This window comes from Macrotis lagotis, chromosome X (assembly GCF_037893015.1).
Source record: "Macrotis lagotis isolate mMagLag1 chromosome X, bilby.v1.9.chrom.fasta, whole genome shotgun sequence".
In the NCBI taxonomy this organism is placed as follows: domain Eukaryota; kingdom Metazoa; phylum Chordata; class Mammalia; order Peramelemorphia; family Peramelidae; genus Macrotis; species Macrotis lagotis.
Window position 1 is genome coordinate 660,108,650 of NC_133666.1, and position 26,850 is coordinate 660,135,499.

General features: G+C 37.0%; 1 protein-coding gene across 1 annotated transcript in view; it reads right to left on the reverse strand.

Moving 5' to 3' along the window:
- Positions 1-26,850, reverse strand: part of ADGRD1 (adhesion G protein-coupled receptor D1) — a 490,642-nt gene that overhangs the window by 198,703 nt on the left and 265,089 nt on the right. Inside the window, exons 13-14 of the mRNA XM_074205246.1 lie at positions 6,898-6,971; positions 303-426 (exon numbers count right to left, since the gene is read on the reverse strand). Coding sequence (XP_074061347.1) covers positions 303-426; positions 6,898-6,971 — 198 coding nt within the window. The remainder of the gene's footprint in view (positions 1-302; positions 427-6,897; positions 6,972-26,850) is intronic.

The following is a 26,850-nucleotide window of genomic DNA, read 5'->3' on the forward strand; positions in this document are numbered from 1 at the left end:
TGTGTGTTTTAGACATATTTGGATGTGTATATCTGTATAAATAGGTATATATAATGTTTTGCAAACTGTAAAGAGCTACATGAATTTTAGTCATTATTGTTATTTCTCTACCTTCCAAACTAAGCTACAAGCTGTTTTCTGAATGCAATATTTCATCTTAAATTTCTACATCATTACCCAAGTTTTCTCCATCACTCATTCCTTCCTGTCTAAACAATAAACCCTCCCTGTGCCAAGAAAGATACCAGACAGGCTTCAAAGGTCCTGTCATATTAGGACCTGCTCATCATATGGATTCTTACCTCCAGAGGAACCACTTGCATCAGAATAGCAAAGTTGGTAAGGTGATTACAGCGGCAGATGGAGTAGTTGAGGTTCTTTTCTATGAGGACACAGCCTTGGTTTGACCAGATGCCTTCTCCAGAGCTAAAGATCAAAGCAAAGCAGAAATATCACTTGGTTGGCACTTCCTAGAAGATTTGTAATTCAATAAATAATGACACCTGAAAAGCCAGATTAGTTTAGAAAGATTAGGTAATAGTATAGTGATATCCCTTGGGATCAACCATGAGGAAGAGAGCCCTATCAATGACAAAACATTCAAAGTATCACTATTTGTGGTAACCAAACGAAATGGAATGTCATTGCACCATAAGAAATAAGAGACAGTGTCAGAACAATCATGTATGATGTTTGTCCTTGGTTCTCAAAGAAGATCATGGCATCAGGGAGGTGATGTAGTGATAAGCACATGAATTGGATTTGAGTGAGGGGGGAGCTGTGCTAAGTCACCAGCCTCACTTTCTCCTTCAGAACCATCTGGGTTCAGTGGCCAGATAGGAATCAGGAAAAACTGGAGATGGCCCCAGATGCGAGGCAATCAGAGTTAAGTGACTTGACTTGCCCAGGGTCGCATAGCTAATAAATGTCTGAGGCTGGATTTGAACTTCGGTCCTCCTGAGTTCAAGGCCAGTGTTCTATCTATTATGCCATATATAAAGAGCTAACCCCAGCATAAGGAAAACATGATCTCAAGTCTCACCCCTTGAACATATGCTGACCGCGATATTAGTTAAGTCATTTTGCTACTCTGTGTTTCAGGCAACATTCTAAAACTAAAGCATAGAAAAGGTGACAATCTGCACTGGTAAAGGCAGATTCTTCCCCATGAGTTTTTGGAGGGAGAGAAAGAGGGAGGGAAAGAAGGGGAGAGAAAGGAAGGTGGAAGGAAGGAAGGAAGGAAGGAAGGAAGGAAGGAAGGAAGGAAGGAAGGAAGGAAGGAAGGAAGGGAGGGAGGGAGGGAGGGAGGGAGGGAGGGAGGAAGGAAGGAAGGAAGGAAGGAAGGAAGGAAGGAAGGAAGGAAGGAAGGGAGGGAGGAAATTAATGATTTGAGTTGTTAGGGCTGTCCTCATTATCACCCCTGAATTTACTGTGTATGTGTGTGTACAATATATGTATATAGCAAATTTTTTTAACTGCATAAATGTTATATCCTCCAGGAGAATATACCCTCCTTCCAGGCAGGGACTGTCTTCTTTATTCTCAAACCCTAGCAATATCTAACACATGGATGGAAATTTCATTGGTAAAGAGCTCAAATAATTAGCACACTTTCTCTACCAATATAGATCTGTGCCAGCTCAGCAATCTATAGTCTTAAAGAGTTTCCTTGGGCTTTGGGAGGATAAATGGTTTGTCCAGTATTTTTCAACTAAGGGGCCCTTAATAAACACTATTGCAAATTCAATTGAGTAAATGCGGGGAAATGTGAGAAGTGAGGCCGAACCACGAAAGCCAAACCAAGATCATGTGCACACACACACACACAGTGACAATTATGGAAGAAATAATAAGTCTAAAAAATTGTCAAATGCCAATGAATTATCATGAACCATCTGGGTATCAGATTCCTGATCAAAGAAATCACCTTTCTTCTCTCAGTCTAGAGATGGGGTCCACAGACATGGAGGGTTATTGTTGACCTGGGTTATAGGCCAATTGGTTCTGCTTAAATATTATTTGCTCTCTGGATTACAAAGGAAGATTTAATAGGGGAAGGCATCATTAAGAGGAAATGACTGTAGTGTAAGAGAGGGGGAAGGGACACTAAAGCTTTCGAAAATAAATTGATGTGCTTTTAAAAAATAAATAAATTTACTAAGTAGAAGGCTCTATCTGATCCTAAAGTACAGGGAAGGAGGGAGGGTGTACCTTGGAGAAATCATTTTTTGCTAACTTAAATAAACTAATTGGCTTCAGTTGTTCCTTGCTGAATATTCAATTTGAATTGTAATGTCAACTATAAATTTAACCAGCTAGAAATTTGGTAATTCTGATGACTAACTGATAAAGATATGATCCCACTCCATTTTCATTAGCGAACATACAATGAATGGGCATATCCTAACCAGCCTTAAGATAAGAATGTCCCTGAGAGAATCTAGCAAGAAAGGAAGCAGATGAAGGGTGCCATTGTACTCCTGGGTAAGTCTCAATAGGATGCTGAAATCTAGCTGATGAAGTTAGAAAGGAATAATTTTGAGGTTATTCAATGAGGGGTTAGCCTAATAACTTTGAAACCCAATTACAACTGTTTTCATGATGAATGGTCCTATTTCAGCAGACAGACTAGGATCAACTTAGCATATTCTAGCAGAGCCAGAGGAGAGTAAATCAGTCTGAGGATGACTCCAATCATAACATTACTAAAGAGCTACTTGAAAAAGGACTATTTTGCACCAGGATGGTTCCACTCTATGGCAGCCAGCCCAGTGTGGGAAATGAGTAAATATCAACTGATGTTGAAGACCATTGTAAAATAAGCTGCTTGTTTCTATTGAGTATAGTAATTTTGTGAATCAATAAAGAAATTATCAATAATTTTAAAAATTCCTAGATCAATAATTTCTTTGGATGCATTATTTTCATAATTCACTTTATATTATGATAGCTGGAAATTTAAGATTATTCAATTTTAAATGAGATAAATTCCAATGGTTCTCTATCATGAGTCTTTGTCATTGTTAATTTATTTCCAACTCCATTTTGAGATTCTTGGCAATGATATTAAAGGAGTTTGCGATTTCCTTCTCCAACTCATTTTCAGAAGATGAAAATGAGGAAAACAGGATTAAGTAACTACTTATGGGTCACACAGTTAGCATGGGTCTGAGGTCAAAGCCTCAGTTTAACATTCAAAATCCTTCATAATTGAATCCTTCTCCAGGTAGAACTGGATGTAAATTCTAGGCTATGTGAACCTAGGAAAGCCTCTTAATTCTCCAAAACTTTATATATTGGAGAGCAAGAACCTATTTTGTTAAAAGAGGAAATTACTTTCCTGAGAGTTCCTTATGCCTATGAAATGAAATGTCATAAAGGAAAATGCTCTGGCCTTACCATCAAAAAGTCTGGTTTCAAATCCCAGTTTTACCACTAACTAGGTCTGTGACCTTGGACTCATCATTTAACTCCTCTAGTCATCAGTTTTCTTCTCTTTAAAACAAGGAGGTTGGTCAAACCTGATAAGCTCTAAAATCAATTCCAGCTCTAAATCTTGTTACACTTTCTGAGATGGAAAAAAATGACAAATTAATTTCTTTCTGTAAAGGATAAGAAAATGTGTTATTTTCAAATTGTGGTCCATAATACCATCCACGCCTACAGATGTGAATTATATTTTCTATCAGTCTGAAATGATAAAATAAACATTTATTAAGTGCCTACTATATGCTAAGAACTGTGGCAAGCTTTGGGCATACAAAATAAGGCAAAAGATAAGCCCAGTCTTAAAGAAACTCCAAACTAAATAGAAGCATAGGGAAAATAAGGTTATACAAGCCAGGTTTGGGGTCTCTTCCCTTAGAGAGACTTTGAGCATAGACCTACAATAATGGACTTGATCCTCCAGGCACTGGATAACTATAGTGGGCTCTTTTTTTATAAAAAAAATTATTTTTTATTTATTTAAGGCAATGGGATTAAGTGACTTGCCCAAGGTCACACAGCTAGGCAATTATTAAGTGTCCAAGGCTGGATTTGAACTCAGGTCCTCCTGACTTCAGAGCCAGTGTTCTATCCACCGCACCACCTAGTTGCCCCATAGTAGGCTCTTTAACAGGAGAGAAAGAGAATAAAAATTGTAAAGCAAAATGGAAAGAGAATGTGCAGAAAGGAGAAGTCATAGGGAAGAGAGATTAACTCTAGTCAAAGAGATGCGTGAGGATGTGAATACAACAGTTTACAAGGTGATGAGCAAGGGCTGGGAGGATTTTCTGGGACTGGAAAGGAAGGAGCTAATGGGAAAGACATTATGAAGAAGGACTTGAGGACTAACTAGATAAGAAGGTAAAGGAGATAAAGGACACAATAAACACTCAACATGCCTGGGTCGTTTCTCTTAAAATAGAAAAATCTTTTCCCATCAGCTTCTTGTAAGCAATTTCTCTTGTTCTATTTCCCAAGATTTTCAGAATCTCCAAGGCAGAGGGGAGTTCTGAGGTCATTGAAGTAATTCAAGAATTCAAATGACTCTCTAAGAATGGGAATCAATGAGAAAATTACTGATTTATTGACTTTGGTGACAAAGGATCCACCTTCTCTTCTCTGTCTCTTAGAATTCCTGAATTCTTTCTAGATTCATCTTAAGTATTTCACCTTCTGCTGGCGTCCTTTCCCTGTCCCTGAAGCTGCTCCTATCCTGTCTTCCACTCTAAGATTTGTTGTTATTGCAGTCATTGTTTGTTGTTGAGTCATGTCCAACTCTTTCTTGGCAGAGATTCTGGAATGGTTTGCCATTTCCTCATGTAGTTCATTTTACAAGTGAGGAAACTGAGGTAAACTGGGTGAAGTGACTTGCCCAGGGTCACAAGTGCCTGAGGTAAGATTTGAACTCAGGTCATCCTGACTCCAAATCTGGTGTTCTATTTACTGCACCCCCAACTGCTCCCAACATTATCTTTTATCTACTCTGAATATTTTATAATGTCCCAAATTTTTTAGTGTAGGTTTAAACTTTAATAACATCTGAAGTGTAAACAAAATTTGGAAGATTGATACTTAAAACTTTAAAATACTGAATATTTCTTCTTAAAATTCAAGATAATCACCATCTTTTGATATACTTCATTGCTCCAGTCAATTTTTGAACTTCATAAAACCTTTCTCAGCTGCTGCTCAGTGACTGGAAAGATTGCATATGCAATCCCCAACTTAAGATCATTTCCAAAATGAAGCTTGTGATACAGACATGACAGCTTTGATGTGACCCTCAATAAGAAAAAAAAATCTAATGAAGATTAATCAGGTATCCAAAGTGGCAAGCATGAGGACCTCCTCTGGTGAAAAACCAATTTGAGAAAGTGTCATCCAAGCAATTAAATTAAATCTTAAAGATTATTATTCAAAATTTACAAAACTAAAAAATGTAAAAGAAATAAAAATAATTAAGCTTTTCAATGATCTTTGTTGTAAATCTTTAGCATTTAAACACCCGAACTTATTAAACTTACTAAACCTGAACTTATTAAAACATAAAATCAAATTAAGACTTTTGGGACACCCTTTGTGTATATATATATATATATAAATATATATACATATATATATATGTATATATATATATATCATATGCTATTTGTATACATATATATAGCATATGCTATTTGTATGCATATATATATAGCATATGCTCTGTTCTCTCCTTCCTGTAGAATGTAAACTCTTTGAGAGCATAGGCTGTTTGGGGGATCTTGTTATTTGTTTTTTGTTTTTTCTCAAGTTCTTAGAACAATGTCTCTATCATAATAAGTAGTGAATAGTACTGACTGATTCATTCATTGTTCAGAAGAATAAAAGTTTCATTAGTACCTTCTTTCGAAGCTCCTATCCCAGGATATATGTTATAGTTAGTTAATAACATTTATTAAGCACTTTCTCTGTGCCTATCACTGTGCTAAATGCTGTAAAGAAAAGCAAAAAGTAGCTCCTGCCCTTGAGGAACTGATACTCTAATGGAAGGACCAGGGGAGGAGGGAGAGGTTGCATGCAAACTACTCTGTGAAACAAGATCTAGACAGGATAAATTGGAGATAACCAATATCATGCCTAAATCTACTTCTATTCACCTGGGACTTCTCTTTCTTATTCTTTCTTATACTACATATACATAAACACACAAGACCACCTCCTCCTCCTTCTTCTCCCACTCCTCCTCCTCCTCCTTGTCCTTCTCCTTCTTCTTTTTCCTTCTCCTTCCTTTTTTCCTTCTTTTTCCTTCTTCTTTATTCTTCTTCCTTCTGCTTTCCCCTGCCTTCTTCTTCCTTCCCCTATTCCTCCTCCTCCTTCATCTTCTTTTCTTTCTTCTGCTTCCTCCTTTTTCCTCTTCCTTCACCACCACCTCCTCCACCTCTCCTCCTCCTCCATCTTCTTCTTTTTTTAAATTTTATTTATTTAAGGCAATAGAGTTAAGTGACTTTCCCAAGGTCACACAGGCAATTATTAAGTGTCTGAGGCTGGATCTGAATTCAGGTCCTCCTGACTCCAGGGCCGGTGCTCTATCCACTGTGCCACCTAGCTGCCCCTCCCCCTCCTTCCCTTCCTCCTCCTCCTGCTTCTTCCTTCTTCATTTATACAAGATAGCTAAATGGATTCAGGAAGGAAGATCTGAGTTTAAATTCAGCTTCAGACACTCCCTAGCTATGTGTCTATAAGCAAATAATTTACCTCTGACTTCCTGAGTTTCCTAAACTCTATAATATGAGGATAATAATAGTACCCACATCCCAGGATTGTTTTGAGGACCAAATGAGATAATATTTATAAAGCACTTGGCACATAGTAGATACTAAATAAATGTTAACTATTATTATCATTAATCTCAAATTATTGACAACATACCTAAAGTCCAAAAATGCACAGTAAAGGAAAATCTGGTTGCTTTTATTTGTTGCCGCTCTGTATAGCTCCCGACTCTGAAAGAAAAGAAAATAGAACATATTTCCTGAAGTAATCTGAAAAAAAACTGCTGAGGTGGGCTGTTCATACATCTGAGAGAAATTCATAGGAGCATATAATCACAAAATAACAGAATCCATAGTTCAGCATTAGGAGAGCTCAACTCAACCCAATCATATGCAACAAGCATCTAGGAAGCTCCTTCCAAATTCTCAAGAGTCTCCACCCTCAAACATCCAACAATCTATTGATTTGGAGGAATGGTGAAATATAACTTGTAAAGTGAGAGATATGTGCGTGGTAATTGGAAAAGAGACTGAACAGTAACATCTAAGGACATAAAGGAAGATTTCTCTTTGGGGGTAGCCTATAAATTAATAAATATTTATTATGTTCAAGGAACTGTGCTAAATATTAGGTATAACAAAAAAAAAAGCAAAACAGTCCCTGTCCTCAAGTAGCTTACAATCTAATTGTTTCTGACAGAGACTTAAAGTCTGTCCTATTCTGATACCATAAAACAATCAGGTCTTAAATATTTAGCCAATTATTGTCCCATTTAACCAGCAGTCCAAAGCTATAAATGAACCAAGCTTTCTGGGGTCTCTTATTATCTCAAAAGAACCATAAGAACTGATGTAGTCAGAGATGGATTCTATCAGATCTGAGGAACTCTCAAGCTTGGGGCGATCAATCAATAAACATTAAACCTCTTACATTCCAGGCAAGGGGGAAAGAGGAGAGTGTAAAACTGACTTGAAGCTTAACATGTAAAAAGAAAAGTCAAAAAAAAAAAAAACCTACAATCTTGGCAACTGATGCCATTACTTCCTGGCAAATAGAGGAAGAAAAAAATAGAAGCAGTATCAGATTTTATTTTCCCTGAGCTCAAAGATCACTGCAGATGGCAATGGTAGCCATGAAATTAAGAGATGCTTGCTCCTTGGAAGGGAAACTATGGCAAATCTGGTCAACATACTGACAAGCAAAGACATCACCTTGCCAACAAAAATCCAAATAGTCAAAGCTATGGTCTTTTCAAGTAGTAATGTATGACTGTGAAAGTTGGACTATAAGGAAAGCTGAGCGCTGAATTGTAGTGCTGAAGGAAACTTTTAAGAGTCTCTTGGACAGCAAGGAGATCAAAGACAATACTTGAAGAAATTATTTTTGATTTGTTGGAAAGATCAAAGCTACAATCAAAGCTTATATACTTTAGTCAATGAGAAGCTAAGACTCATTGGAAAAGATTGATGCTAGGAGAGACTAAATGTAAAAGAGTCAGCAGAGGGTAAGATAGTGTCATGGAAACAACAAACATGATCCTGGACAAACTTGAAAGACAGTAGAAGATAAAAATAAAAGATAAAATGGTGTATAGAGTCATGGAGAATGGGACATGACTTGAACAACAACGACAAAACACAGGTTCTGTGCTAAGCATGTGATTCAAAGAGGCAAAAGACAATCCCTGCCTTTGAGGAGTTTACACTCTAATGGGGGAAATTACATACAGACAGATATAAACAAAGCAAGCTACCAACAGGATAAGTAGAAAATAATTGACAGAGGGAAGGCACAAGAATTAAGAGGGTTCTCCTGAAGAAGGATTCCTGTAAAAGGTAGGATTTTAGTTAGAACTTAAGAAAGTCAAAAAATCAGTGAATAGAGTTGAGGAGGCAGAGAATTCAAGGAATGGAAGAATAGCCAGAAAAATGTTGAGACTTGAGAGATGAAGTATTTTGATCATGAAATAGTTAGGAGACCAGGGTCTTTGGATTGGGTAGTGAAATATAAGAAGACTGGAAAGGTAGAAGGGGACTTTGAAAGGCAAACAGGATTTTGTATTTGATCCTGACGTTTATAGAGAGCCACTGAAGTTTATTGAGTGGATGGGGGAGGTACTTTATTGAACCAGTGCTTTAGGGAAATTACTGTAGAGGATAAATGAAGGATGGATTGGAGGAGGGAGAGATCCATTAAGAGTTGTTGCAATAATTCAGGCATGAAATGATGATGATGGTCAGATCAGAGAAGGGGGCATATTGGGGAAATATTACAAAGATAAAATCAACAGGTCATGAAAATAAGTCTGATATAGAGGGGTGAGGTAGAGTGGTTCTACAATAATATGGAATGTTATTTCCATTTTGAACATACTCAATTGTCTACTGGACATCCAGTTCTGATCCCTATTTGATCCTTAGAGAGATCCTTCTTCCCTATTTCCAAGATCAACCACCTGTGGGAAAATTCCTTAATCTGATGTCAGTTGTGGCATCCTCTAAACAAATACCAGATTATCACATACCTTAACCAAGACTTGAAGGAAGCTAGGAATTAAATGAGGTAATAATAAAGAAGTGGATTTCAGGAATGGAGACAGAAGATGGAATGTCCAGCCTGGGGGATAGCCAATGTGTTGATCCAGAAAATAGAGCAGGTAAAGAGAAGTAATCTGCAATGAACCTGGAGAGGTGAGCTCTAAACGAACTGTGTTGGTATTAAAATGTCAAACTAAGCCTACTCCTTTTTCAGTTTTCTGTGACACAGATTGTTCAAAATGTTTCATCAGAAGTTGAGAAATGGGAAGCTATCTGAAGCTTTTAAATAAGAGTGTGGAAAATGTATTAGAAGAATGGGGTTTGAGTTGGGAAAACAAGAAACCAGGAGATTTCTACAGTATAATACAAAGAAGACATGGTGAGGACCTGAATGAGTGACTGTGAATGGAGAGAGGGAACTGGATGCAAGAGGATATCATGGACATAATACTGAGAAGATCTATCAATTACCTAAACACAGTGGTGAAAGAACAGATTTGAGCATGAATCAAGAGTTTTGAATTCAGCAGGCTAAAAGAATAGTTTTGCCTGCAAAAATATTATAGAAGACTTGAGAAATTTGGAGAATGGATGAATCTGGTGGGCAGTGGGGAATAACATGCTACATTTTGGACAAGTTGAGTTGGAGATATCCAAAAGAAGGCTGGTGATATGGAATTAATACTTCAGAGATAAATGCTAGAAATCTCTCCTAGGGGACTAGGAGTATCTTCTTTTGACTATTTTCATAAGATCAGTCAAAAAAAGCAATTGTTAACCATTGCTATACCTTTCCTTGTTACACACAAGAGAACACAAAGACTAGAGTTATCAATATTGAAAGAAGGAAATTTTTAGTGATGATAATACCCTTTTTCATTTCAAGACCATATTAAGATCACTTTAAAAAGAAAGGCAGCTGAGCTTATAAGAAAGATCTCAGCTTTTTTTTTTCAGACTATGAAAAATTCAATCAAAATGTTTTGGGGAAATTTTCACTTCCAATGAGCTTGAAAGTCTTGCCCCCATCAGTACTTAACCCTTATTAAATATATTGCTATAGCAATAAGTAAAGTTGTTCTAAAATTACAGAAATTCCTAAATAGTGATAGAATACCACATGAAATTCATTGCATGATGTCATTTACAAAAAACTTGAAAAATTTATCCAAGAGGTAGAGATAAACATGCTTTATTAACCTGGAGACTAATCTGAATTAAATCAACTAAAAACCTATAGGTGGGGGCAGCTAGGTGGCCCAGTTGATAGAGCACCAGTCCTGGAGTCAGGAGGACATGAGTTCAAATCTGGCCTCAGACATTTAATAATTGCATAGCTGTTTGACCTTGTACAAGTCACTTAACCCCATTGCCCTAAATAAATAAAAAAAAAATTTAAACCCTATAGGCAGCAGCCCATGATAGACTTGGAGGAAAATGAATTATCCTTCCAAGGTATATTTATTATCTAAGATATTCTAGCTTCTTGATGATGAATTAAAGTAAAAGTATCAAATCTTATAATCTCAATGTCAAATCATGTCAACACAATGTGAAATCATGTAAACCAAGTGACTGCAGAAGCAAGGGACATGTTGCCTATTAAAAGTTCTTTAAAGTTCAAATTCGGCCTCAGACACTTAATCCCCTAGCTGTGTGACCTTGAGCAAGTCACTTAACTCCATTGCCTTGCCAAAAAATGGAAAAAGTTACAGATTTTATTTTATGAGTCAATCAAACAATTTATGTCACCTTGTTCCAATTCATTCACACACCTCTGCATTGCCTCCTATTATAATCCATTCCACTTTAGTTTTAATATTGGGGAATCAAACTCTTTCTCTCTTCTAGCCATAGGTTTTAGTTCTTACTCTATGGATAAATAAAATATTTGCAAGTCCTCTTCCATATTATACCTCTTCAAATACTTAAAGATAGTTACCTCATCTAACAAATCTTCTCTTCTCCAACTAAATATCACCAGTTTTTACTTTTTCTGGACATATTTCAACATATTCATGTCCTTCCTAAACTGTAGCATGCATTCTTAATTGGGGAATAGCTAGACAAGTTGCATGAATTGATAGCATAATATTGCACTATGAGAAATAATGAAGGGGACAGTTTTGGAGAAACCTGGAAAGATTTGTATGAACTGATGTAGTAAAGAATTTATGCAAAGACAGTATGCTATAAAATACAAACATCTTTGTAAACATCTTTTTTAATATGCTATGGAAATGTTTATTTTATTCTATGGATTAGAAATAAAATAATTTTTAAAAAAATGAAAGAGAAAGGAAGATTTGGGAATTATGATCAATTCAATGATTTCTTTCACTTTCTATGTTTGCATCAGGTGTTGTTTTTCATTCTTTCTCAATGGGGTTGAGGAATTGGGGGAGGTAGGAAGTGAGAAAGGTCTCATTTTTCTATTGATGTAAAAATTAATTTTAAAAAATTAAAATGTAGCACCTATAACAAGATACAATGCCCTGATCAGGATACAGTACATTGAATCATCATAATCCTCATTCTGGATTTTGTGCTCCTGGGTTTTGTGAACCCTAAAATCATAAGAGCTATTGGGAACTACTCTCTATTCTTTAAGTCATAATGAGCTTGTGGTCCTGTAACATAGATTTTTTTCAACAATTGTCAAGTCATACCTCTCCCACCTAATAATTATATAATTAGCATTTTGAACCCAAGTTTAAGGCTTTGCATATTATGTCTATAAATTTCATGTTGTTAGATCATGTCAATTTGTTTAACACATCAAGATCTTTAGGCTCTTGGTTTTATCTTCTAAAGTGTTGGTCATTCTCCCAACAAATCATAAGCAAATTTGGAAAACTTGGGATGGTTGTCCCTTTTTAAAATAAAATCAATTCAAATCCGGTCTCAGACACTTAATAATTACCTAGCTGTGTGGCCTTGGGCAAGCCACTTAACCCCATTGCCTTGCAAAAAAACATAAAAAATAAAATAAAATGATAGAAGGCAGTTAGATGGCACAATGGATAGAGCACCCATCCTGGAGTCAGGAGGACCTGAGTTCAAATTTGGCTTCATATACTTAATACCTACTTTAATACCTTGGCAAGTCACTTAACCCTGTTGCTTGGCAAAAAATAAAAGTCAAGTGATGATCACAATAAGAGACAGACATATTACAAATGGAATGAAAGACAAAAGGAAATAAATATTCTGTTTGTTACTGGAACATAGGAGGCACTTAGTTATATAGGTAAGATTGAGTTTCACTTGGAAGACTGATTTTGCTCATGGCAATTCATCCTTAGCTTCTAAAACCAAGGCAGCCAGAGATTTCTTCTGGGACACTGCAATAAGATGCACCAAACCAGTCCCAACTCATTAAGGACATTCAAACCTGGTCTGTTTTTATGTTAAAGGACACCGCAGAAATCTAATCAAGAAAGGCTCAAATTTCTCATAAGCTTTTCACTACTCAGTTTTCCAACCAGCAAATTCTGTCAAAACTATAATATATATCTTCAGCCACCAGCATCAGACCTTTCCCACCTCAATTCTGGGTTGCCACATAAGGCTATCTATCAAACCTGTTCCTCTCTCCATGAAAGATGAAAGATGTTAATGGTACCCTACAGAATTAAAGAGGGTCAAATTTTTCATAGTCCTTTTTCTCTGTTTTCTACACCTTTGCACAACATGCCTGGATTGATACCTTCACTAAACACCTTACAGACGGATATGCATATAAATTGATGCACACAGGAAATCATACTTATAAACCTCCAGTCAATTTCTAGAAGGAAAAGGACTCATCTGTCATATAGTCTTCTTGATAAAAATGATCATTTAAATGTTCCCCTAAGCATAATGCATTTGTTTTTGATGTTTGCCTGAGTCTTTTTGAGAAAATGAGAAATCAATTACTTCATCAAAAAAGGGAAGGAAGATCATAGAATTTCAGAGTTGGAAAGGACCAGAGATGTTATCAATTTCCATATAAAATCCTTGAAAAATGATTATTGAACCTTCATTTGCAGTTTTCCAGTAAAGGAGAACTCACTATTTGTTCAGGAAATGGGGAAAATTTTATATTACACAGAATCTAACTTTTATATTACACAGAATCTAACTTTTATATTACACAGAATCTAATTTTTATATTACACAGAATCTAATTCTTTTTCTCTGGGATTTCTATACCTTAGTGTCTATTTCTTATCTCTATGGATAAATTTTTTCTACATGCCATCTCTTGCTTGACTCCTCAGGACCCATGACCCTCTTCAGAGTGAAGAGTGGCCCCTACTGATCTGAGTTCCTGTAGTTGAGGTGGTGGTGGTGGTGGTGGCATCATTTCAGAATATCTCAAGAGTCTAAAATAGTTTATTTCTTAGTATCTGGGATGTAATTTGTTGCCCAGAGTCAGCACCTCTAATGCTGGTTGAATAGCGCAAAAGAGATTCCTTACACACAACTGATACTTTGAGCTAATAAGTTCTTCTAGGAATCAGTTGGGCAGCTAGGTGGCATGGTGGACAGAGCCCTGGAGTCAGGACCTAAGTTCAAATCTGACCTCAGATGCTTATTAGCTATATGACACTGGGCAGGTCACTTGCTCCTGTTTGCCTTAGTTTCCTCATCTATAAAATGAGCTGGAGAAGTAAATGGCAAACCACTCCCAGTATCTCTATCAAGAAAACTCCAAATGGGGCCATGACTGAAAAATAACTGAACAGCAAAGCCATATAAGCCTTTGAGAGGGTTGTTAATCATCATTTCCCATGAGTTCTTTAAGGGCCCTGTTCATTTTCTTTGACCTATAAATAAATCTGTTCATTTGTTATCTTTATGAACTATGAGCTTGCAAGAAGCGTTCATGGCAATCACCAAAAATGGTATGAGATCATCTGGCCGAAGGCAGGGAGCCAGAGAAAAGTGAGAAATATCCTAAAGTGAATTCAGGTCCTTTGCATCATATGATAGCCTAGAACACAGGAATGATACATTTTGGAACAGTTGTAATTGTTGGGAAATTTTTTGCTTTGTGAAGTCAAAATCTTGTTTTCTCTTATAATCCTTTTCTGCATTCTTCTAACATTTAGTTTTAAAGTTATGGAAAGTATTCTTTTAACATTTAAAAATGTTACTTTTAATGAATGTTTATTTGAAATAAACTGAAGTGAATATAACTATCATGCCCACTTATGATGACATGATTCCTCCGGACCTTCTTTAGCTCCTTCCAAACTGTGGCACCAAAACTGAACCTACGACTTCAGATGTGACCAGGTCATATACATACTTCATTGCCTTTAGGATTCTCACATTTTGCATAGATTCTATTTCTGACAAGATTTGATTTGTAGTTATTCCAAAATTAAGCTAAATACAGTTTCTTATTTCTAAGGAAAAATAAGTCAAAAAACAACTTTGCAAACCATTTTTAAAAGGAGCTTCCTATAATATTGCAAGTTTATCTACCTAAAACCAAAAGTCAGCATGATATACAAAGAGGATAATCTAGAGGCCTTCCCAATAAAATCAGGGATAAAGTGAGGATGTCTATTGTTGCCACAGCTACTTGATATAAAAATACTAGTCAAAAACAATAAAAAAAAAGAAATTAAAAGAATAAGCATAGGCAAAGAGGAAATAAAACTATCACTTGTGGAGATGACATGATGGTTTACTTAGAGAACTCTAAATAGTCAACCAAAATTAATTGAAACAATGACTTCAGCAAGTTGTAAGATATAAAATAAAACTATGGAAATGAGTAACATTTCTGATTTGAAATTAATAAGATAACCTAACAAAATAAAGAGAAATTTAAGATTATTATATAATGTATATAATACATGAAAATCTACCTACTAATATATATATATATATATACATAAAAACTCTATGAATTCAACTTCTATCCTTTATAGAAATAATGAAAAACCTAAATAATTGAAGAAACATTAATTGTCTACTGGTAAACTGAGACAGCATAATAAAAATGATCAAACTATTTATATTACTTTACTTTTTTTCCTACCATTCCAAACAATCTATCAAAATATCATTTTATGGAACTAAATTTATTTGGAAGAACTAAATGCCAAAAATCTCAATGGAAATATTGGGGGAAAAGAATAGGATAGCAATTCCAGATTTCAAATTTTACTAAAAAGTAACAATCATCAAAACAATTTGGTACTGTTTAAGAAATAAGGAAGTTGATCAGTGGGACATAGGCATAAAAACACAGATACAAATGAACCAAATAACTATGTATTTGTTAAATCCAAAGACCCCAGATAATAAGAATCCACTATTCAGCAGTAACTTTTAGGAAAACTGGATGTTGTCTAGAAGAAAGTAAGTATGGACCATCACCTCATACCATATACCAAGATAAATTCTAAATGGAAACCTGCCTTCAACATAAAGGGTAACATCATGAACAAATTATAGATGCAAAGAAAAAATTCCTTTTCAAATAGCTTATTTTTATAGGAAAACTTCATGACCAAATAAGGGGTAAAAAGGATAACAAAAGATAAAATGTACAATTTTTGTTGCTTAAAATTTAAAAGTTTTATGCAAATAAAATCAATAAAAATAAAAATAAAATGGAATGAGAAAACAGTAAAAAATATCTTTCCAGCAAGTTTCTATGTCTCATTTACAAAATATCAAGAAACTGATTGTAATTTATAAGAATAAGAGTGATTTTACAATTGATATATGTTCAAAGGAAATAAACAGTTTTCAGAGAAAGAAATCCAAGAATAAGTTCCAAATTAAAGCAACTGTTTACTTCCATCTCACACCATCAGATTGGCAAAGTTGAAAAAACTCTAAATGACAAATATGAGAGGAGTTGTGAAAAAATAGGCACCTTTATGTACTTTCAGTGGAGCTATAAACTGAGATAACTGTTCCTTAAAATAACCTGAAACTATTGCCCCAAAACAATAAATTATATGTATTCTTTGACTTGGAAATATCACATCTAGGCTTATATATGAAAAGATCAAACTAACGCTAAAATTACAAATATATACAGAAATATTTATAGCAACTCCTTTTGTAGAAACTAAGGGAGAACCAACAACTGGGAATTAACTGAATAAATGATCTCGTATAAATGTAATAGAATATTACATATTTTGCAATATGACTAATATGGAAATGTTTAACAGAGTTGTACATGTAAAACCTATATCAGATTACTTGCTGTCAAGGGAATTGGAGAGGGAATGGAGGTGAGGAGAAAATGTGAAATTCAAAATCTTACTAAAACATGAATGTTCAAAACTATCTTTGCATGTAGCTGAGAAAATAAACAAATTAATGTATTTCTAAAATTTAACAGAATGCCATTGTATTACATGAAATCATGAAAGAGATGGTTCAAGAGAAACCTAGGTAGACTTATATGAACTGATGCATAATGGACTGAGTAGGACCAGGAGAACAATTTATAGTAGAACCATGATAATGTAAAGGCAAGCAACTTTGAAAGACTTAAGAGTTCTGAATAACAAAATGACCCATGATTCAAAAGGTCCAGTCTTAAACCATGCTGCCCACCTTCTCACAGAAAGCTGATGGACTCAGAGTACAAAATGAGATGCATTTTTTGAACATGACTAGTGCAGGAATGTATTGATGTAACTATACAGTTATTTTAAAACTTTTTCTCTTTTTTTTCTTATTTTAATAGAGGCAGAAAGGAGAGAAGTTAAATGTTTTATCAATTAAAGAAAAATTTCAGGTTTCTTTTACTCAGTATGTGAATGACTTAGAAAGAATTAAAGTCTGTTTCCCTTCAACTAGTCAAGGGTTAAAAATATAGGATCACAAGTACTTTGAAAAATGTATTTTGATGAAAATAAAGCTTTAGAAAGAACAGTCTAAGAGCACAGTAAACACATACCTGTACCCAGTCAACCTCCACACTCAAAATAGTCAAAGGAAAAAAAATTTAAAGGTCACATTTTATTTCATTTATGCAAAATGTTTCTTTCCTTCCTTTTCCCTAGCAGATGCACATGGGATGCCAGATCTCATTTGCAAAGTCACCTTGGGACACTGTTTCTAGCACATCTTCCCAAATTTGTCTGAGAATTCTTTATTGCCTCTGTCTAATCTTAATAGTTTAGCCTAATAAGGCCACTCCATTCCTCACTTCCTCAGTCCCACAGGCTCTGACTACCAGAGGAGAATTCTTAATGGGTGATAGGGAAAGTAAATACAAATAAAAACCAATATTGCATTTTAAGATTCATGAAGGAAGAATAACTTGCCTGAAGCTAGGAACCTTGCCTTATACTTTGAACACTAGCACGGTATCCTAACTAACAAAGGGGTCTACGTGCAGTCAAAGATAGGAAAAGACAATGGAAAAGGCACTTGAGAATTTGGGTTCTGATCCCAGATTTGTCCTTACTAACTTTTGGACCTTGATCAAGTCAGTTTCTCTGATTTATGTAGAAAATGAATGGGTTGGACTAGATGGCCCCTTCGGGATCTCTTAGGTCCCTTCTGGTTCCTAAGCTACTTGTGTGACACTAGAGAATATCACTGGATTTCTATCCATCTCAGGTTCCTCAAGTGTAAAATGAAAGAATCAGACATGGTGCCTGAGGTGCCTCTCAGGTCTAAATTTATGACCCTATGACTTGATATTGGAAGGCAGCAAGGAATAATGGCTAAAAATCAGAGCTGCCATTCATAGAATACTGAAGAGTTGGAAAAGTAATTCATCTATATTACCTCATTTAACTTCACAACAATCCAGTGACATCAGCACAAGAAGCATTATTGTCTCCTCATTTTACAAATGAGGAAATAGTGGAGGGACTTGCTCATGCTTATACAAGTGAATGTTAGAGATGGAATTTGAACCTGAATCTAGTGGACTTCAAGGGTACAATATCATTCTATAGAGAGTTCAACTTGATGTCAGAAAGACAAGTTCAAATTTACTAGTTATGAAACAATAATCATTTAATGTCTCTCATTTAATGTTTTCCCTCCTGCAAAATGGGTATAATAAAAATAAATACAAATTTTTTGTAATTAGTAATAATAAAATAACTTCAAGGCAGCTAGGTGGTGCAGTGGATAGAGCACCGGCCCTGGAGTCAGGAGTCCCTGGGTTCAAATCCGGCCTCAGACACTTAATAATTACCTAGCTGTGTGGCCTTGGGCAAGCCATTTAACCCCATGGCCTTGCAAAAACTAAAATAATAATAATAATAATAATAATAATAATAATAATAATAATAATAATAGCTGCTTCAAATAAATAAGTACATTTTAAACATTTTTTAAGTTTCCTGACTCACAAGACTTCCATGTGGCTGAACTGAACCAATATGCGCTGCTGTGGGATTTCAGATTAAAGAAAAATAATTGCACTTTTTCCCTAAGTTTAATTGGACTTTTATTGTTGCCGTTGTTGTTATAATTGTACGCAATGGAGGTCAAATGACTTGTGTGGGGCCACACAGTTAGTAAGTGTCTGAGGTGAAATTTGAACTCAGGGCCTCCTAAATGCATGGCCAGTGCTCTTGAGTTTAATTGTAAAGTCATGCTGTGAGAGACTGAATAGGAATTAGACCTGTTATTTTAGTGATTTGCAGATTCCCTAATGAGAACACTCCCTCTACCAAAGCAAGTCCACACTTTCTTTTGTTTTTTGCAAGGCCATGGGGTTAAATGGCTTGCGCAAGGTCACTCAGCTTGGCAATTATTAAGTGTCTAAGGTTGGATTTGAACTCAGGTCCTCCTGACTCCAGGGCCGGTGCTCTATCTACTGCATCACCCAGCTGCCCCCAAGTCAACACTCTCTCACCAACCACCACCATAGTCACATAACCTAACTGCCTCAGAGGCAAGACTTGAAACCAGATCTTGGGTCCAAGGCCAGTTTGTTATCCACTATAATATATTGCCTATTAACAGGAATGAATGAGAGTAAAATCGTCCTTGATGCTGTCCTCAAATCTGCTGAAAACTGGTTAGTTTTCCCAGTTGTACAAGAAGTTTTCTTCCCTAGCCTCCGTCCATGAAGAACAATACAGTGGAAAGAGAGATAGGTCTGGAAGCAGAACATTTTGGGTCTAGAATGTATAGGACCCTGGATAAGCAAGACCTCTCTTGGCCTCAGTTTCCTTTAAAAATAAGGAGTAAGGGGGCAGATAGGTAGTGCAGTGGATAAGGTACCAGTCCTGGAGTCAGGAGAGTCTGAGTTCAAATCTAACCTCAGACACTTGATACTAACTAGCTCTGTGACCCCGGGCAAGTCACCTAACCCCATTGTCCCACAAAATCCAAAAAAATAAAAAATAAGGAGTAAGGACTAGATGTCCTTATTAAAGGATCAAGGTCATTTCCAGATCTAAATCTATGATTCTATGACTTCTCAGTAGTGGCAGATGAATATGAAAACATCAGAAGATGGCATTCAGGGCTCACAGATAGCAGTGATTAACCTAGCCTATCTTACTATAGGCTATCTATCTCTGTTCAAAATCATCTTGTTTCTCCTTTCCCTCTAAAACTTCTTTCCATCCTAGATTGTCTCATCCAATAAAAGGGAGCAAAATCACAAAAAATCTTGTTTTTTGGTTATAATAGACTATAAACAATTTTTTTAAATAGTATTTTCCCAATTACATGTAAAGACAATTTTTAACATTCATTTTTTTAATTTTGAGTATAGTTATCACTTGCACATTGTAACTCTTATCAACATGGTTTCACCATATCACAGATCAGCATAAGGAATCAAATAGGAGGGACTTCTAGATGGTGTAGTAGATAGAGTACCAGCCCTGAGGTCAAAAGGACCTGACCTCAGACACTTGATACTTATACTAGCTGTGAGACCTTGGGCAAGTCACTTAACCTCATTACCTTGCAAAAACAAAAAAAAAGAAAGAAATCAAATGGGAATTTGGAGGGAGTTTTGTAGAAATCACAGATGACATACAAAGGCCAGCTTATGATGACACAGAAAAAGTTTAGAAACTCAGAAAATCATAAACTATATGTATGGTATTGTATAATATCAACCTAAATTTTACAATAAAGTATCATAAAGACCCCATAAAAGAAAAAGAAAAAAACTTCAGACTACTTATCTGGTATGATAAAAGAGTCAAAAAATTTTACATGGATTTTCCAGACCATGGGGGCATCATGTCCCTAACCCTAGCAATGCTTTTCTCCCTCCTTTCTCTGCCCCTCCCTAAAACAGTAAGCACTTTGATATAGGTTATATATGTGCTATCAAGTAAAATATATTTCAATAATGGACAATAAGCTTCTTGAGGGCAGGATTGGTGTATCATTTGAGTTTTTACCTCTCTCAGTTCCCAAATGAGGGTTAGACAGAGCTAATAGACACTTAACTGATTACTATATTATTCTTAAGATACAATATTCCATCTCCTTTCTTTTTTTTTTTAGGTTTTTGCAAGGCAAATGGGGTTAAGTGGCTTGCCCAAGGCCACACGGCTAGATAATTATTAAGTGTCTGAGGTCGGATTTGAACCCAGGTACTCCTGACTCCAGGGCTGGTGCTTTATCCACTGCACCACCTAGCTGCCCCCATCCCCTTTCTTAATGCCTTTGTATCGGTTGCTCTTCTCATCCTCGCTTCAAAAGCAATTCCCAAGGTGCCTATCCAAGAAGCTTTTCCTTACTGTCCTATTACTAATTTTCTCTCTCTCCGTTTCTCTCTGTCTCTCTGTCTCTCTGTCTGTGTGTGTGTGTGTCTTTGTCTCGCTGTCTTTCTGTCTCTCTCTCTCTCTCCTACACACACACACACACACACACACACACACACACACACACACACACATTTATTTATTGGCACAGGGCTAAGGACTTTTCATTCTAAGACACCAGTCACAAGAGCTAATAATTTATTTTATTCGAGTAGACAAGTTATCTCTTGGGATAGAAGCTAAGCTCTTCAGGGGCAGGGTCCATTCCATCTCTTTGCATTCCCAGAAGCTAGCACAATGTCTGACAAATACAGAATACTTGCTTAACAAATGTTTACTGATTCATGCAAAATATCCTTCCTCAGAATCCTTCAAAGTCAAAGCAACTCCCATTCCCACTGCTTGGGTTTAGGGATTTCCTCAACTGGAGACAAACAAAGAACTGAGACAGTTTCTGGGAACCTTATCCAGCCATCTGACTCCACGTTTCAATGATTAATTTAAGAAAAAATAATCATTTCTAACCATATACCCAAGGTGTGTCTGTCTGTGTGCATGTCTGTGTGCGTGCATGTATGTGTGTGTGTGTGTGTGTGTGTGTGTGTGTGTATGTGTGTGGTCAGTTGGGTGGGGTAGACCAAATCAACTGAATGGGGTCTCAAGGGTGGCAGATCCCACCCAGAAAATGAGGGAAACTCCCTCATTCTCCTCCCTTTAGCAAAGCTAATATACAAAAGCAATTCAGTGACATGGAAAGGACCCTGGATTCTAGCTTAATTATGAGATTCCAAAGGTTTTTAATCATCATGTTATCCTGAGACCATTGTGGAAAGAACATTGACTTGGAAGTGAGAAGGCAGAGGTCCTGCTCCTAAGCTAGGTAACCATAATAGCCTTTAGTTGACTCATCTATATAATGACCAATAATGTCTCCCCATGGAAGCTGGTGCATAATTTCTCAAACTTTACATACAAACACTACACACACACACACACACACACACACACACATCTGTGTGTGTGTATATATATATATATATATATATATATATATATATATTTTTAAGCATATTTATAGGTATGTTGAGTCATTTTTTAATGGTGTTCAACTCTATGTGACCCCATTGGGGGTTTTCTCAGCAAAGCTACTGGAGCAGTCTGGCATTTACTTCTCCATTTTATTTTATACATGAGAAGACTGAGACAAACTGGGTTAAACGACTTGTCCAGGGACTCAAAGTTAGTGTCTGAGACTGGATTTGAATTCCAGAAGAGGAATCTTCCTGATTGTAGACCCAGTGTTCTATCCATTGCACACCCCGAGTTCCTGACATATAAGGAGGTATATAGTTGTATTCCTATTGTTGTATTGCTACAGTACATAACCACCTCCTTGAGAGCAAAGAATATCTTTTTTGGGTTTTGTCTTTATATTTCTAGACCCTAAAATAATGCCTTACATGTAGAAGTTGGGGGGGGGGTGTTTAGTTTGGGTTTTTTGGAAAGCAATCAGGATCAAACGATTTGCCCAGGTCACACAGCTATCTAGCATCTCAAGTGTCTGAGAAGACACTTGAACTCAGGTCCTCCTGACTCCAAAACCAATGGTCCATCCACTGTGCCACCTAGCTCCCCTTCAGTAGGTTTTTTGTTTTTAATAACTGTTGGTTCTATTTAAACAGAATGAAAATAGTGCCTTAGACCTAAATGTACTTTGAAGAACTTAAACATTGGGGCATGGGGAGGAGCAGTGAGATTAAACCATATTTTTCTGGTATAGGAGAAAATTCACAGAGAGGAAATAATCAATATAAACAGGCATCTGATCTTCAGTTTATAGTCTTAGAAAATTATCTGTGACAGAAGAATCATATATTACTTCTCCAGGATCTAACATATATGTGTTAGAAATGAGTCTTGAATTCAAATCTAATTCAAAACTAAGTCATTTTGCATTTGCTGCCACAAAAGTCTATACAAAATGGGAAAAAAAAAAACAGAGCAAGTGATAAAATTGCATTGGATTTAGAATCCAGAGAACCAGGGTTTAAACCCAGGGTTTTTGGCAATTTACCTAAATTCTTTGAGCTTCACTTTCCTCTTTTAAAACTATAAAATATTATACGAACAAGAAATGCTATTATTGTCCTAGAGAGGATCAGACTCAGTCTTTCTTTATCTCAGTTTTATTTAGGTTTGCTCTTTAACAACATGGCCAAATCCATCAATGCTCTTGACACTGAATGAAAGCTTCAAGCTGTGTCACATGTACTCATGTGTAGTCACAGTATTTTTATCACAGGGGGGGTGTTGCATTGCCATAGGAAATAAAGGTGAGTCACCCACTGTACCAGGATTTTATGCAAAAATGTGGGAGGTGAGAACAACCCATCCAAAACCCAAATGCCTGGAAAGATGAAGGTGGGCCATACCCACACAGACAGCAAACTCTGTGAGAAATGGGAGATGGGAGACCCTTGTGAGGTTTTTCAAAGGCGAAAGCAACTTGCCCCTAGGCCTCAGCATCCTCCTGAGTCTTCAGATTCAGTAACCAATTCGTCACACACTCTATTGCTCCAAATACTCTAATTGTTCTAATACATCTGTGGTCTCATTAAAACGTGGGCACTTCTGCCAATGATGCAACCCAATTGTCTGCCTTTCCTATTTAATTCTCACCCAGGCCCTCCCATAAACTCACCATAGGTCATTCACTTAACATTCTAAGGGTCTTCTGTTCTCTTGTCAATTTGGGGACATCACTAGAACATAATGGCTTTATAGGTCTGTTGTTGAGTCATTTTTAGGAGTGTCCAACTCTATGTGACCCCATTTGGGGCTTTCTCAACAAAGATACCAGCATGTCTTTACCTCCCTCTACTTAAGAAAGGAGCTCATTTATTTCAGGTCCAACATTTCTCTGATGATATCCTTCATTTTATATCACTTCTGCATAAAGGTACATTTCTCATGTGCCCCTGCCTAATTAGAAACCTCTCCATTGCCCTTTGGGTGTTCCACAGCTTTGGAGAATTGTATAATTATATGACCTGTAGCCATAGGGAATCATGGGAAGAAAATTGAGGTTAAAAAGTTGAGCCTAATAGCGTTTCTCTAACATGTTCCAGAAAATCTTAGAAAATCACTCTAGCCCTAGAATTCACACATTGGAAGTATATTCTATCCTTCATCTTCTCCCTCTGATTAGATGACTCCTTTCCATTAAATGACTCAATCATTTAAGGAAGCCATGTACTATACACAGGACTTTCTCTACTGTGTCCTTGCTCCCTTTATCTCTTACTTATATTTTTGTATTCTCAGAACTGGTACATAGAAAGTCCTGTTTTTAATTCTCTTTTAGGTAGAGTTTTCCTCAAAAGAATGTAAGTCCCTTGAAGGTTGTATTTGTATTCTCAGAGCTGGTACACCTCAATAGATTTGTGGACTCACTTTCATTTACAAGGAGAGGAGAGAAATATAGTATGTGCAGAGTAGAAGCATAAATGACTTAGGAGGCCCAGAACCTGGGTTCATTCAGTCTCATCTCTATCAGGTGAGAACTCCTTTTTGCTCAAGTTACTGAAGCAATCATTAAATATCTTTACCAGGTGAGAACTATTTCTAGTCAACTCTATTGAATCAATAGATTGAATCAATCAAAGATATGAGTGTGAATAGTGAAATGCTTCAAACCATTGTACCAAATAGGATGAGGACATGCATTGGGATTGGTTGAAAGAATTAGTTAGACTTATGGTTCTGTGTATATCAAGGAAGGAGATTCCAGAAAGAGTATTTTAGTTAGTGTGTAGTTTGGGGGAGGGTTTGAGGGTCTAAACCCTAATGTTTCTTGACCCACTGACTCTTTTGAGTCAGCTCCCAAAGCCAACACATAAGATCCTGAGGGTGCTTCCAGCTCTAAATTCTCTAAAATGCAAATAGCTAACTTCACAGAACCCAGGGCCAACTTTCTGGATCCTTCCTCCCCCCCAATCTGCACCCCAGGGCATCCCTGCTAGCCCTAGGAGCTTTCCACCAAGGCTGCTGCCTCTGTCTCCTACCAAATGTAGCCCCATGTTTCTCTCCTGCAGGATTAAGACATCCCTCTCAGCAAGGAAGCTGGTTCTCATTTGCACACATTGATTTTTAATGGCTCACTATTAGAAAAAGCCAGAAGTCAAAGAATGATGAAATGGCAATTGATTTTGTGAGGGGGATAATTTGTTTTTTAGATTTAGCTGACGTGACATGCCCGTTCCTGAGTTTGCTCCAGGAGCTCCATGGGGTATTGATTCTAACTCTAGGAGTCTGGCACCAGGCAGGCATGATCATAGGAGCACATATTTAGAGCTGAAAGGGACCTGAGAGGTCACTGAGGCCAATACCTTTGTTTGGCATGGGACAAAATTGAGAACCAGGGAGATTGGGACTTACCTGGGTGCCTCAGAGGTAGAAAGGAAGGAAGAAGGGAGGGAGGGAGGGAGAAAGGGAGGAAGGAAGAAAAGAAAGAAAGAAGGAAGGAGGAAAGGAAGGAAAGGAGGAAGAAAGGAGGGAAGATAGAAGGGAAAGAGGGAGGGAGGGAGAAAGGAAGGAAGCATTCATTAAGTGCTAGGCATGCCAACTTCCCCATCCCTGTCCCATCAGTAACTACTTTCATCTTAGTGTTTTTATTTGCTATCCATTTGACCTTGAGAAAACCCACATTTCTTCACTGGGCCTCAGTTTTCTCATCTGATTCTCACTGGTCTATAGTTGTATGTTGTCTTCCCCATTAGACTGCAAGCTTCTTGAGGGCAGGGATTGTCTTTTGCCTTTCTTCAAATCTCCAATGCTTAGCACATAGCAGGCACTTGACAAATGATTTCAAATCTATTCATGTGTTAGAGACCATGTGGAAGTAGATTTTTTAAAATATGCAAAGCATTTGCTGAGTACTTTACAAATAATAGCCCATTTAATTCTCACAATAAATAAATACTAATTTTTTTTTTTTAGGCATTTGCTAGGCAATGGGGTTAAGTGGCTTGCCCAAGTCCACACAGCTAGGTAAGTATTAAGTGTCTGAGACCGGATTTGAACCCAGGTACTCCTGAATCCAGGGCCGGTGCTGTATCCACTGCGCCACCTACCCGCCCTAATAAATATTAATTTTAATCCTACTTTCCAGTTGAGAAAAGGGATAGAGTTAAGTGACTTGCGCAATGTCCTACAGCTAGTATCAGAGACTGGATTTGAACTCAGCGCTTCCGTGCTCTAGGTGCAGCATTTTAACCACTTTGCCACATAACTGACTGTCAGAGGTGCAATTTTTACCAGAATCCTCTAACTCCAAAGTTTGTGTCCCCCCCCCCCCATCATGCTATCTTCCAGGGCATGTATTAGTTTATGGAAGTCAATCATAATGCTGCGGCAACAAGCCAGGAAGATACAGGCTGCACAAGGGATGGACTGGCATGTGATGGCTACCTCATTACAGAAATCTGAGTGCTACAAATTCACCCCACACCTTCCAGGCATCCCAGTGACATGTGTGATAACTTAGCTCACCTGCAGATGATAAAGGCACAGCTTGAGGAGGCAGAGACATTGGCACAAAAAGAAATGGAGAGAAATGGCAGTTTTACTGAACAGTGGCAATTATCCTTGGGTGGAGAACCAGGGAGTCATTCATCTTGATGGGAGGGAAGCCTGCCAAGTTTTGAGGTACAGCAACAAGGCTGAGAAGGTCAGACCATATTTCTCCTCTTTTATTGTCTTTTGTTTGATCATTATAAGAAGACAACATGGTGGTGCTTCTGGATTTGAACTCAGGTCCAGGGTTGGTGCTCCATCCACTACGC